At 34.6% G+C, this 14476-nt stretch overlaps 1 protein-coding gene across 5 annotated transcripts in view; it reads left to right on the top strand.

Annotated features, from left to right (window-relative positions):
* BRWD3 (bromodomain and WD repeat domain containing 3) overlaps positions 1 to 14476 on the top strand; it is a 189350-nt gene that overhangs the window by 51097 nt on the left and 123777 nt on the right. For all 5 annotated transcript variants that reach the window (XM_064574290.1, XM_064574292.1, XM_045879890.3 and 2 more), the window contains 5 exons: positions 472 to 632; positions 3422 to 3643; positions 7494 to 7594; positions 8103 to 8173; positions 9499 to 9599. In XM_064574290.1, the coding sequence (XP_064430360.1) occupies positions 472 to 632; positions 3422 to 3643; positions 7494 to 7594; positions 8103 to 8173; positions 9499 to 9599 (656 nt within the window). The remainder of the gene's footprint in view (positions 1 to 471; positions 633 to 3421; positions 3644 to 7493; positions 7595 to 8102; positions 8174 to 9498; positions 9600 to 14476) is intronic.

The following is a 14476-nucleotide window of genomic DNA, read 5'->3' as shown; positions in this document are numbered from 1 at the left end:
TGAAAATTTAGAGATAGCTTCATATGGAGTGGATAGGTTTGAGGAGGTAGGACAGGAGTTCATAAAATTCCCTATGTAATTTTTAAAATGTATTATATTTAATCAAATGTAGTCTATTCTAAGAGTCCTTCATGTTATGTTAAGATTTACCTCTATATTTAAAGTGACAGTGTCTTTGACTATAGTTTACCAAAGAAAGGTAAAACAAGAATGAACCTGAGAAATCATAGTAAGGCAAACAGAAAATCAGACTTGTGGGATTTAAAAGAAGAGTATTCTTAGTGCTTTGTGGTAGTAAACATGAATTCATAAAATCATGAAATGTATAATGGAATTTAGACTTTTCACAGGGTAAAATTGCTGTGGTGTGTGTACCCTATTTTATCTCATCTTAATATTTATGATTTAACTTCATGAAGTAGGTTTTGCTTTTAGGTCTTAAGAAGGAATCTTTTATTTTATGTTTTTCAGTAAATATCACCTCTGCCAGGCAATTAACTGGATGCAGTCGCTTCAGCCATATTTTCCCTTCATCTGCTTACCAGCACATTAAGATGCATAAGAGAATTCTGGGGCACTTGTCATCTGTCTACTGTGTAGCATTTGACCGAAGTGGGAGAAGAATTTTTACAGTGAGTTTAAAATTAATGATACTGTAGCATATTTGAGATTTACTACAATTGAAGGTAGGCTTCATGGCATTGAATTATACTTTGTAAGCAGTTTATCCTTCGACACATTAATGCACGAAAAGATGAGTAAAAAGATGACTTTATAAACTGAGAGTGGCTGGAGGGGAGGTGGCTGGGGGGATGGATAATTGGGTGAGGGGCATTAAGGAAGGCACTTGATGTAATGAGCACTGGGTGTTATATGCAACTGATAAATCACTAAATTCTACCACTGAAACTAATAATACATTATGTTAACTAATTTGAACTTAAATAAAATCTAAAAAAGGGGAAAAAAGGAAAAAAATAAAAGTTATATAACTTAAAAAAAGAAATTGAAATTTTCTCATTCTATATAAGTAAATGGGTGAACTATAATGTCCTCTATGTTTTGGGAAATCTAATTAAAAAAAATTAAATCTTAAGGCCTTATATATTAGAGGTGGTTAATTTATGTGAAACAAGTTTGTCTACTCCATTTCATTTCATTTCATTTTAAAATGCATTTTCCATTTGTCACTTAGTGTAATTGGTGCCCATTCTGCTTAATTAAAATGATTAAAACACATTCTTATGGTTGAATAATTGTATTATACAGTTAGTAACCAAATTTACAGTTGTGTATATCTTTCTTTTATTTCAGTACTAATTATTACTTTTTTTAAGATTACATTTATTTCTTTGAGAGAGAGAGAGAGAAAAAGAGCAAGCAAGGGGGGAGGGGCAGAGGGAGAAGCAGAATCCCCCCACTGAGGAGGGAGCCCATGTTGGGGCTCAATCCCAGGACCCTGAGATCATGACCTGAGCCAAAGGCAGATGCTTAACTGACTGAGCCACCCAGGTGTCCCAATACTAATTATCTTTTAAATTGTTTTTTTTTTTTTTTTTTTTTTTTGGTTTGTTCTTGGTTTTGCTTTTTTTTTTCACGAGGGGTTTGAACTCATGACCCTGAGATTAAGACCTTTGCTGAGATCAAGAGTTGGACACTCAACCAACTGAACCACCTAGGTGCCCTTAAATCTGAGGTTTTTAAGTTTTTATTTAAATTCCAGTTAGTTACCATACAGTGTAATATTAGTTTCAGGTGTATAATATAGTGAGTCAACATTTCCGTACAAAACCTGGTGCTCATCTCAGCAAGTGCATTACTTAATCCCCATCACCTATTTTACCCACCCCCCCACCCACCTCCCCTCCGGTAACCATCAGTTTGTTCTCTGTAGTTAAGAGTCTATTTCTTGGTTTGCCTCCCTCTCTCCTTTTTTTTTTCCCTTTGCTCATTTGTTTTCTTAAATTCCACATATGAGTGAAATCATATGGTATTTGTCTTTCTGTAACTGACTTATTTCACTTAGCATTTTATTAACCAGATCATATCGTGTGCTTTTGAGTACAAAATTGTAGCATGCTAATATTTCTAAGAAAGGGTTTAGTCTCACTACTTTAGTTCTAAGTTAACATAGAAGTGTATGTAGTGTCATAATTTTCTTCTTAACTTTCTATGCTATAATAAATGAAGTAGTTTGCATTTTGGGAAATTATGACTCCTTGGAGTTCATTAAAGACTCTTCCATTGACATTTTCATAACTCCAAATGCATCACCTAAGTATTTGGATGTCAGTGATCGTGATGAAAATGACAATTGCCATCTTATTATTTTTTTATTTTTTTAAAAGATTTCATTTATTTATTTGAAAGAGAGAGGGAGAGAGAGCATAAGCAGGGGTGGGGGCAGAGGGAGAGGGAGAAGCAGACTTCCCACTGAGCAGGGAACCTGACCTGGGGCTCTGGCCTGGGGCTCCGGGCTAGATCCCAGAGCCCTGGGATCATGACCTGAGCTGAAGGCAGATACTTAACTGACTGAGCTACCCAGGCATCCTGCCATCTTTTTATAAACAAATAATTACTAACTTATTTACTATGTTAGAGTAGAATTGCTTTTTACTATTTTTAAAGCTCTTTTGAAATTCTCAATAGGAAGTTCAACTTAATATTTTCAGCAGTTTATTAACAAAGACTCATGTTTACTGAGAAATGCATGTAGACTTTAGGTTAAATTTTTAAATATTTGTAGAAAAAGTATTCTTTTTTTTATTATGCTATGTTAGTCACCATGCAGTACATCATTAGTTTTTGATGTAGTGTTCCATGATTCATTGTGTATAACACTCAGTGCTCCATGCAATACGTGCCCTCCTTAATACCCATCACCTGGCTAACCCATCTCCCTACCTCCCTCCCCTCTAAAACCCTGTTTGTTTCTCAGAGTCCATAGTCTCTCACAGTTTGTCTCCCCCTCTGATTTGCCCCCTTCATTTTTCCTTTGCTTCTCATAATGTCCTCCATGCTATTCCTTATGTTCCACAAATAAGTGAAATAGAAAAAGTATTCAAGCAATTGTGATAAAATGCTGTCAGGCATAAGGAAAGAAATAATGGCAGATATATTTAATGCCAAATCACTTAAAAGTGAGTTATAAGTATTTTGAGTTGTCAGATTGGCAGTTTTGGGGAGTTCTTCACAAATGTTGTTGTTAGTTTAGATAATGCTTTGTCAGTGCTGTCATTTGGAGATCATTTATATTTCTTCCTGGATCCATATTATATGGACAGAGGAGATTAGAAAGTAAAGGCTCAGAAGTAACTTAATAAAAATCCTCCCTTTGTCATTTTGGCTTTTTTTTCTGGGGGTGGTGGTAATGGTGCAAATTTTTGCTTCACTGGGAATCTGTCCTTTTGTGTTACTATAGGGTTCAGATGACTGTTTGGTGAAAATCTGGGCAACAGATGATGGACGTCTCCTTGCTACACTTCGAGGGCACTCTGCTGAAATTTCTGACATGGCTGTTAACTATGAAAACACTCTTATTGCTGCAGGCAGCTGTGATAAGGTTGTAAGAGTGTGGTGTCTTCGAACTTGTGCACCAGTTGCAGTCCTTCAGGGACATTCAGCTTCTATTACTTCCATACAGGTAAGAAAAATGAAAATATATCACTAACATATGTAATGAGGATGAGAATTCTTTCAGTTTTTGTTATTTTGTGTGGATATTATTATAAAGAATGGCAGCAGAAAATGTTGATCTCTAAGGGCTTTTTCCCTACCCTGCTCTGGTATTTTTTTAATTCCTTTTTCATATAAATTTATTGTTTTAGAGATAATTTAAAAATCATTGAAAACCTTTTTCAAATACAGTGTAAGACATTTATCTCGCTAGTATTTGTGAAGAAGGGAGAAGACTTATAAATGCTGTAAGGAAGCAACACTAATACGTGTTAGGTTGTAAACAGGTTCTAACTTCAATATTGGCATACTTTGTGTTAATATTTAATGCAAGATGTTTGTCAGTCTGATTGTGTGTGTGTGTGGTTTGATGTTAAAGAAAATTTTATTCCTAGTTTCAGTGATTTCCTATTTCAACTTGATGTTTGACATACACTGACTTCTTTTAAATTCTTGTCCATAGGGTATTTTTACAAATATTGATAGTTAAAATCCTGGATACCCCCGAAAAACCTGTTATTTAAGAAAACTAAGCTGAACTTGTCCTCTTCTTTGTGTTGAGAGCAAAACAGGAATCCTGAAACTGTGTTTTACACTTTGGTCAAGGAGACCACTTTTGTGGATGAGATAATTACTCCCATTTACTTTTCTTTGTTCTTTAGTCACTAAAAAGTATGTCAGTCAAGTTTTGTGTGTTATTTAATATAATATCACCTGTTTATGATGGGCTAGCAAGAATTAGGTTTAGTATATATTGGATTTTTAAAATTTTGTATCAAATTTTTGATCTGTTGAAATTATTTCATGGATTTTGTTTTAGGAGATTATTAGTTATTTGTATTCCCACAATCTTATCTGACAGATTATTTCTGGAATTTGGAAATAACTCATATAACATAAAAAAATAACTATTTACATTGAAAAATGTTTATGATACTTTGTGGCTCCTTCATAGTTTCATTTCTAATTTCTATCTCATTTTGTTTACATGTGGGAGCTCCCTAAAGATCCATGGATCTCTATCACATTCTTTCCTTTAGTGATCTCATTAAGTCTCATGGCTTTGGATTTATCTGTAGGCTGATGATTTTTAAACTCATATTTTCATCTTGGGACCTTTCTTTTAGTTCAATACTTGTATATTCAAGGACCCACTTGGTATCATCACATGAATGTCATGAATCTCAAACTCAGCATATTCAAAATTGAATTTCTGTCTTCCTTCTTCAAATCTGCTTTTCCTAGAGCTTTCTTCAACTAAACAAATGGCAGTTTTATCCTTTCAGTTGCTCAGAGTAGTCATCCCTGACTTTTTTTCTTTCTCTTATATCTCATATCTAACTTGTTAGGATATCATGTTGGCTCTACCCTCAGAATAAATCCAGAATCTGACAAATTATCATGACCTTAATCATTACTATTCCATTTCAAACCATTATCATCTATAATCTAGATTATTGAAACAGGATTCTAACTGATCTTCCTGCTTCTTCCTTTCCCTCTTTCTTGCCCCAGTCTAACCTCTGCATAGCAGGCTGAGTGATTTTTAAGTGGAAGTTAAATCATGTCACTAGTACTCAGAACCTTCAGTAGCTTCCAAATTCACAGTTAAAGTTGAAGTCTAAATGACCCACATTGTAAGGCCTATATTCTCAGCCCCTTGCTCTCTTTGACCTCATCTTCTACTACTTGTTTCCTGTTTTCCTTCTTCTTTAGCTGCTACCCTCTCTGCTTTTTTAGACCACTCTAGCTACACTTCTGCCTTTGCTCTTTCTGTTTCATGTCTCTGGAATGGTCTTCCTTGGATAGTCACATGGCTTATTCCTTCCCTTTCTAAGCACCTTGTGCAAATGTGTCTTTCTCAGGGAGTCTTTCTCTGACCACTTTACCATTCTAAAATTTTAAGTTGTTCCCTGCACCAGCACTCTTTATCTCCTCTTAATTTTATTTAGCATGCATTCTATATGCATTACTTATTCTTTGCTAATTAACTGTCTCTCTTAACATCGTGGTGTATTATCTTTTCAGATTCTTCTTTTTTGTAAGCAAAATTGAGATAAAATGATATGATTTTAATAGTAGTTGCCGCTGGGTGGTGGGATTATAAGTAACTTTTATTGTTTTTCTATATTTACTAAATTTTCTTCAATAATTATATATTAATTTATATTAAGAAATGCACATATAAGTGTTTTTACTTTTATAATCTCTAACATGATTTATTATTTAAAAACAATTCAGTTAGACTACATTAATAGGCCAGATCCACTTTGTGACTGATGAATTTATTTAAATATAATGGTGATAATAAAGGTTCTAGTGTTTCTTCAAACTTAATAAAATTATACCATTTTATATTTATCTCATTTGTATAAATCAGAGATCAGCAAATTTACAGATCAGATAGTAAATATTTTAGGATTTGCAGGCCATATGGTCTCTGTCATACCTACTTGACTACATTCCAGTGCAAAAGCAGCCATAGGCAGTGTAAGGTGAATTTGTTCCAATAAAACTTTATTTACAGAAATAGGCAGCAAGCTGGATTTGGCATGTTGCAGACTCCCCCTATAAATTGTGGATTAAGGTTTCCAATGCAAGCTTCTCTATCTCAGAAAGGAAAATATAGGCATGCTACCTGAGTACTGGTTTCTTTACTATATATCAACTATTAATGGATAACATTAATTGATAATTTTTTATTTAAACTCTGTAGTCTTTGTAGATGTTATGTGTTTCTAATCAAGAAAACTAGATAAATGACTTCTAATATCTGTAATGATCATTTTTTTAGATATGAGGTCAAAATTTGTTCAAACCCTATGCATCTTGATCCTTAATACTCATCTTAGTGATGTTGATTATCTCTAATTGGGATTTTTAAAACTCAGGGCATACAGAGACCCTGGTTTGATTTTCAACTTTTTCCTGTATCTCAGGCATCAGGAGCCCAATGGCTCTTCCCTTATCTGTGATTCTTTTCTGAAGATGTATAAAATACTGAGAGTCAGAGCCTGAGAATCCTACAGGAAAAAGGCTGTCCATGGTTCACCTAGGGTATTAGTTATCCTTTAAATTGGCAACTTAAGTATATTTTTTAATCTGTTTTTTTTTCACAATGATATAGAGATTTGACCTATTTTACTTATTTTATTAAAACAAATGAAAATTATTTAAATTTTAAAAGAACAAAATTTATATCATACATCATTGAAGCTGGAATTTAAAGTAAAACATTAAGGCCAAAATATTTAGATATTAATTTCCTAAGCATTGATTTTAGATTGGTTTCTGATGCTCTGTTCATATGAACTATAAAAATTCCACAGTTATTGCTGTATAAGCATATATTTAGCAGATTTCTAATGGTTTAACTAGTAACCACCTTGTGATTTTTTTCTCCATTAAAAGTAATGAAATAATAATCTTAATGTGTGATATTCAATAATTTAAAAATAATTTTTTTATATTTTTTAAGATTTTATTTTTAAGTAACCTCTACACTCATAACCCTGAGATCAGGAGTTGCATGCTGTACTGACTGAGCCACCCAGGCACCCCTAAAAATAGTTATTTTTAAGACTAATATATTTTATCCTAAATTTGATGACTGACTTTTTTTCTACAATTTCTTGATATTTTAAATTTTTGTAAGGTATTCATTAATCTAGAAATTTAAATAATTGATTTCTTGAAAGTAAAATTCTTAATTGAATTTATTTATTTTTTAAAATGATTATAATTTTAGAACATGCTGTGTTTAAAATAAGTTTGAACATGAAAGCTTTCTATTTGAATTAGAATTTTTTTTTTTTTAGTTTTGTCCATCAACTAAAGGCACAACCAGATACCTCACTTCTACTGGTGCTGATGGAACAATCTGTTTCTGGCAATGGCATGTAAAAACAATGAAGTTTAGGTAAGTTTAGAATTGGGTTAGAAATTTTGTGCAAAATCAAGCATGTTTATTTTTCTTTATTACCTTGAGAAATTCTTGACAGTCCACATATTTAAGTATATAAATGTATGTGTGTGCACACATCTATACTTCAATTAGATGTTAGAGATTTTAGAATCAAATTTTTATGAAACCAATGTTGAAGAGACTATTTAACTTACACACAAAATTTTTGTAAAGGGTATTTGTTTCATTTGTTATTCTGGTAAGAAGACTTTGAACTTCTCTTAATGGTAGTAAGTTATGCAGTACTTTGTAAAGTTATAATAATGATACTGGTATCTTAAAGTATATTTGCAAGGTTTAATGCATTTTTAACCTGAATGATTGGAATAGTACTTATTGACTACTTCAGTTGTGTGTTTTTTATAGTATTGATGTTCAATCTGTCAATATCCAGCAGTGTACAAAGATTCTTGCATGTTAAATTAACGTGATGGAAAATAAAAATATCTTACTTTTCCCTTAGAGATCGCCCAGTGAAATTTACTGAGAGATCCAGACCTGGAGTTCAGATATCTTGTTCATCTTTCAGTTCTGGTATGTGTAAAAATTGAAAGTTTCAAGTACCCAAAATATTAAATGATCCAGTTGTAGAAGATATATGTATAATTTTGTGGAGAAAAACAGTGTATGTTTGTTAATAGAAGCATACCAAAAATGTGAACCATATGATATAATAGATGGACCTTTGTGGACTTTAATTAACATACAATAGCTTCTTATTTTCTAATATGTTTTTATATAAATCAGATTTTGGTTGGTAAAAAGAAAAGCTCTCCCCCCATACACACACAATTCATCATTAAAATACTGCCCTGGGGTGCCTGGGTGGCTCAGTTGGTTGGGCGACTGCCTTCGGCTCAGGTCATGATCCTGGAGTCCCAGGATCGAGTCCCGCATCGGGCTCCCTGATCGGCGGGGAGTCTGCTTCTCCCTCTGACCTCCCCTCTCTCATGCTCTCTCTCTCCCAAATAAATAAATAAAATCTAAAAAAAAAAAATACTGCCCTGACATTTCAGAAAATATATACTGTGGTTCCATATAGAAGACACTTTTACAGCGTGTAAATTGTGCTTTTCTACTGCTAAGAATCATATGCTAGTTGACCTTTTCTTTTATTGTGGTAAAATATAACATAAATTTACTATTTTTTAAAAAAAAATTATTTATTTGAAAGAGAGTTTGCGTGTACCGGCGCACATGAGTTGGGGAAGGGACAGAGGGAGAGAATCAGGCAAACTCCCTCCTGAGCATGGAGTCTGATACAGGGCTCAATCTCAGGATGCACAGATCATGACCTGAGCTGAAACCAAAAGTCGGACATTCAACCAACTGAGCCACCCATGTGCCCCTAAAATTTACTATTTTAATAACCATTTTTAGGTGAGTAGTTTTGTGACATTAAGTATATTCACATTGTTTTTGATATATTACCACCATCCATCCATCTCTAGAATTTTTTCATAATCCCAAAAGTGGTTGAGTTTTTACATTACACCATTATAGCCACTGAAAAGAGAATTGTAGCTATAGGTCATTTTATAAATAATTTTGGAGCACTATGATTTTGCATAAAATATAAAGAATTCCTCAAGGCTCTGACCTTTAATGACCTTATTCAAAGGCCTATATTTAGTGTATAGTTGTTGGATTTTTGTTGGGTGAATGGTATAGTTGTCCTTTAGATATTTCTCTTGAATTTTACCTATTTTTCTCTGAAATTTTATGTCTTTAATGACTAGAAGATAACCTGTGTTTCTGGAAGCCCTCTTATTAGTATAAGGTAGCATATAACTAAGGCAATCAAAGTGTTTTTAAATTCCTTGGTACAATGTTTGCTTGTTTGTTTTTTAATCTTCCAGGTGGTATGTTCATTACAACAGGTAGCACTGACCATGTGATTAGAATATATTATTTGGGTTCTGAGATCCCTGAGAAAATTGCTGAATTAGAATCACATACGGTAAGAGCAAAATGAGAAACCTAAATATGTTGCTTTCTTTTTTAATATCTCTGGAAAGTTGGTTTTATTTCTTTTCTAATCTGTACCTTAATATATATTGGTGCTGAAATCTGTATGGTAAGGTATCTCGGTAGTAATGAAGATCAGTGTGAAATTCTGGATTTAGTATGGCTGTAGTATTTAAAACAAGTTCTATTTGATTACATAGAAAAAGAAAAAACACATATTATAGTAATAGTTAATGAAAATCCTCTTTTAGCCTGCTGTATTCAATTAATTATAGAAGCTGTTTGTTACTTTAAAATCTACATACTTTTTAAAAGACACATTGAAAAATGGTGGCATAGAAGGTTCCTGAAATCACCTCCTCCTGTGAACACAACAGATCCACAGCTATATATGGGAGAGTTCCCTCTGAAAAGGACCTGAAAGCTAGCTAAACAGTGCCTCTACAACAAAGGATAAAAGGGCCACATTGAGATGGGTAGGAGAGGTAGAGATGTGGTCTTCCAAAAACTCCACCCCAGGAGCAGCAGCCTACAGTTGGGAGTGATCTCATAATATGGAACTTGTTCTTGAGTAGCAAGGTGTCTATGTCCCACATCAGGCACCCCAGCCCTTCGGACCTACACTGAAGAAATGAGCCCCCAAAGCATCTGGCTATGAGAACCAGTGGGGCTTACTTCTAGGAGAACTGTAGGGAATGAAAAATACACTCTTAAAGGGTCCTGCACAGACTCACTTGCCATGGGACCCAGCTCAAAAGCAACAGTTTGCAAGGCACTTAGACTCTATGTGAAGGAGACTCATTTGCTAATCTTAAAGCATCTGCTAGAGAGGCAAGAACCTGTTGGGACTCTCTCCAGGGACAGAGGTGGGCATCATTTTTGCATTCTCCTGCCTTGTTGGTCCTGGTGTAGATGGGTGCTATTGTGGAACCCCTCCTTTAAGTCTTTAAGTCTGCTAGCTTCAGTGGGAGCACCCTGCCCATGCACACTACAGCTGTGGCTTATCCCACCACAGCCAGGTGGGCTGAGTACCCCACCACCATACCACATTCACAGCTCTTCTGCCATAGCTGGTGGGCATGCATAGCCCACGTGGGACTCCCCTTGAACACCTGGCTCTAGTGGCCTGGGGTATTGTGTTTCTGGACCCAATGGGTTTGAAGCAGTTAGAGAGACAGTTTTTGGCAGGCTACCATACCCAGGGCACTGCACAAACAGAAGACTGAAACACAACCCCATTCTTGATGTGAAAAAGTTCTATTTTTTTGTCGTGGGGACAGGTCACCCATCCAGAGGCTACAGAAGGGCTCTCAGGGAACATGGGCAGGGATTCACCATATTAGCACCCTCACTTGATCTCATCATAGTTCGCTGATACCTCACAGAAAGGTTATACACACGTCTAAAGCTACGATTTTTGCAACTATTGCCCAGGGGACACCTCTGGAACTGGTCTGGAAGTCAGCAGAGTTTACGATTGTGGACCCAAAGACTGTATATTTGCATATCTTAAGAAGATACTGCCTGATAATCTGCCTTTCAATTAGCCTGAAACTAGGCACTGAGATCCCTCCATTTGGAACAGTGACAGGTCTTGGCATACGCTCAACAACTGAGACCTATCAAGAACAAATTGTGCTACTTATAGACAATCACAGAGGTCTGAGAAACAACCAAAAGCTAGGGCATGGTTAAATTGATAAGGTTTATCTCCAATGCAAGGCCACATTTATATATGGAATCTAAAAAGTAAAACAAACAAAAAGCAGAAGCAGACCCATAAGGGCAGAGAAAAAACCTGTGATTGCCAGAGGGGAGGGAAGTAGGGGAATTGGCAAAATGGGTGAAGGGAAATGAGAGATATACAGGTTTCCAGTTATGGAATAAATAAGTCATAGGGGTAAAAAGTACAGAATAGGGAATATAGTCAATCATATTGTAATAGTGTTGTATGGTGACAGATGGTAGCTACACTTGTGGTGAACATAGTGTAATGTATAAACTTGTCAAATCACTATGTTGTACACCTGAAATTAATATAACATTGTGTGTCAACTATAATTTAAAACCTTTTTAAAGAGGAGAGGTAGCTATTTTACCTAACACATAAAAACAAACATGGAGTCAAGCAAAATGAGGAGACATGTATATGTTCCTGATGAAAGAATAAGAGAAAAACCTCAGAAAAGACCTTAATGAAATGGAGATAAGTAATCTACCTGATAAAGAATTCAAAGTAATGGTCATAAATATGCTCACCAAACTCAGGAGAAGAATGGATGAACAGTGAAAACTTCAACAAAGAGAAGTCACAAAGCTGAAGAATACAATAGGTGAAGTAGTAAATAAACCTAGGGGGTTCAGTGGCAGACCAGACAAAATGAACAGATGAGCAACCTGGAAGACAAGACACCAGAAGTAACTGAGAATAGGAAAAGGGGAAAAAATAGAAAAATTAAGGTAGTTTGAGGGACATATGGGACAACATCTAGCAGAATAACATCTGCATTATAGGAGTACCAAATGAAGACAGAGGAAAAAAAAGTAGAAAACTTATTTCAAGAAATAATGGCTGAAAATTTCCCTAACCTATGGAAGGAAACAGATAATCAGTTCTAGGAAGCTCACAGAGTTCCAAATAAGAAAAAAACAGAGATCCACATCAAAGAACATTCAAATTAAAATGTTAAAAATTAAAGAGAATCTTAAAAGCAGCCAGAGAAAAACAACTTCTTGCATTAAAGGGACCCCCATAAGCCCATCAGCTCATTTTTCAATCAACACTTTGTAGGCCAGAAGGAAGTGGCAAGGTATGGCATGATATATTGAAGGTGCTGAAAGGGAAAAAAAAAGAAAACGTCCAACCAAGAATTCTACCTGGTAATATCATTCAGAATTTAAGGAGAGATAAAGAGTTTTCCAGACAAGCAAAAACTAAGTGAATCTGTCACCATTAAAACTGTCTTATAAGAAATGTTAAAGAGATAAATTTCAGCTGAAAAGAAAAGGAATTAACTAGTTATAAGAGATTGTATGAAAGTAAAATATCTCACTGAAAAAGAAAAAAGCATATATTAAAGATAGGGGATTAAACACATATAAAGCTAATATGAAGTTTAAAACAAAAAAATGATAAAATTGTATAATAATTAGTACAGGGATACACAAAATGAAAAGATTTATTTTTTAATTCTTTTTTTAGCTTTAAATTTCAGTTACTTAACAGTGTTATATTAGTTTCAGCTGTACAATATAGTGATTTAACAATTCCATACATAACCTGGTGCTCATCACAAAAAGTATACTCTTTAATCCCCATCACCTATTTAACCCATTCCCCCAAAACTCCTCTGGTAACCATCAATTTGTTCTCTATAAGTAAGAGTCTGTTTCTTGATTTGTCTCTCTCTTTCTGTCCCTTTGCTTCTTTTGCTTCTTAAATTCCACAGGTGCATGAAATCATACGGTATTTGTCTTTCTCTGACTGACATTTCACTTAGCATTATACTCTGTAGCTCCATCCATGTCATTGCAAATGGCAAGATTTCATTTTTTGTAAAAACTAAATAATATTCCATTGTATGTATTCTTCTTTATCCATTCATCAATTGATGAACACGTGGGTTGCTACCATATCTTGGCTATTGTAAAAAAATGCTGCTATAAAAATGGGATTGATGTATCCCTCTGATTAGTGTTTTTGTATTCTTTGGGTAATTATCCAGTAGTGCAATTGTTGGATCATAGGGTAGTTTGATTTTTAACTTTTTGAGGAACCACCATACTGTTTTCCAGAGTGGCTGCACCCAGTTTGCATTCCTACCAACATTGCAAGAGGGTTCCCCTTTTTTCACATCTTCACCAACACCTGTTGTTTCTTGTGTTGTTGATTTTAGCCATTCTAGCAGGTATAAGGTGGTATCTCATCGTAGTTTTGATTTGAATTTCCCAGATAGTAAGTGATGATGAACATCTTTTCATGTGTCTGTGGGCCATCTGTATGTCTTTTTTGGAAAACTGTTTGTCTTCTCCCCATTTTTTAACTGGATTATTTGATTTCTGGGTGTTGAGTTTCATAAGTTCCTAATATATTTTGTATACTAACCTTTTATCAGATAGATATGTCCTCTGCAAATATCTTCTCCCATTGCTTAGGTTGCCTTTTAGTTTTGTTGATTGTTTCCTTCATTGTGCAGACACTTTTTATTTGATGTAGTCCCAATAGTTTATTTTTGCTTTTGTTTCCCTTGCCTCAGGAGATATATCTAGAAAGAAGTTGCTACGACTGATGTCAAAGAGGTTACTGCCTGTGCTCTTTTCTAGGATTTTGATGGTTTCCTGTCTCACATTTAGGTCTTTAATCCATTTTGAATTTATTTGTGTGTGGTGTAAGAAAGTGGTCCAGTTGCATTCTTTTGCATGTTGCTGTCCAGTTTTCCCAACACCATTTGTTGAAGAGACTTGTCTTTTTTCTGTTAGATATTCTTTCCTGCTTTTTAAAGATTAATTGACCATGTATTTATGGGTTTATTTCTGGATTTCCTGTTCTTTTCCATTGATCTATGTTTCCATTTTTGTACTAGTACCACACTGTTCTGATCACTATAGCTTTGTAGTATAACATGAAATCCAGAATTGTGATGCCTCCAGCTTTGCTTTTCTTTTTCAGGATTGCATTGGTTATTTGAGTTTTTTTGTAGTTCCCTACAAATTTTTGGATTGTTTGTTCTAGCTCTGTGAAAATTCTGGTGGTATTTTGTTAGGGATTGCATTAAATGTGTAGATTACTTTGGGTAGAATAGACATTTTAACAATATTTGTTTTTCTGATCCATGAACATGAAATATCATTCCATTTCTATGACCCTGA

Source organism: Mirounga angustirostris, unplaced genomic scaffold, assembly GCF_029215605.1.
Source record: "Mirounga angustirostris isolate CCGP_5_RB_7025 unplaced genomic scaffold, mMirAng1.0.hap1 SCAF_11, whole genome shotgun sequence".
Classification (NCBI taxonomy): Eukaryota; Metazoa; Chordata; class Mammalia; order Carnivora; family Phocidae; genus Mirounga; species Mirounga angustirostris.
Note: the sequence above shows the minus strand (reverse complement) of the source record. Positions and strands in the feature narration are given on the sequence as shown.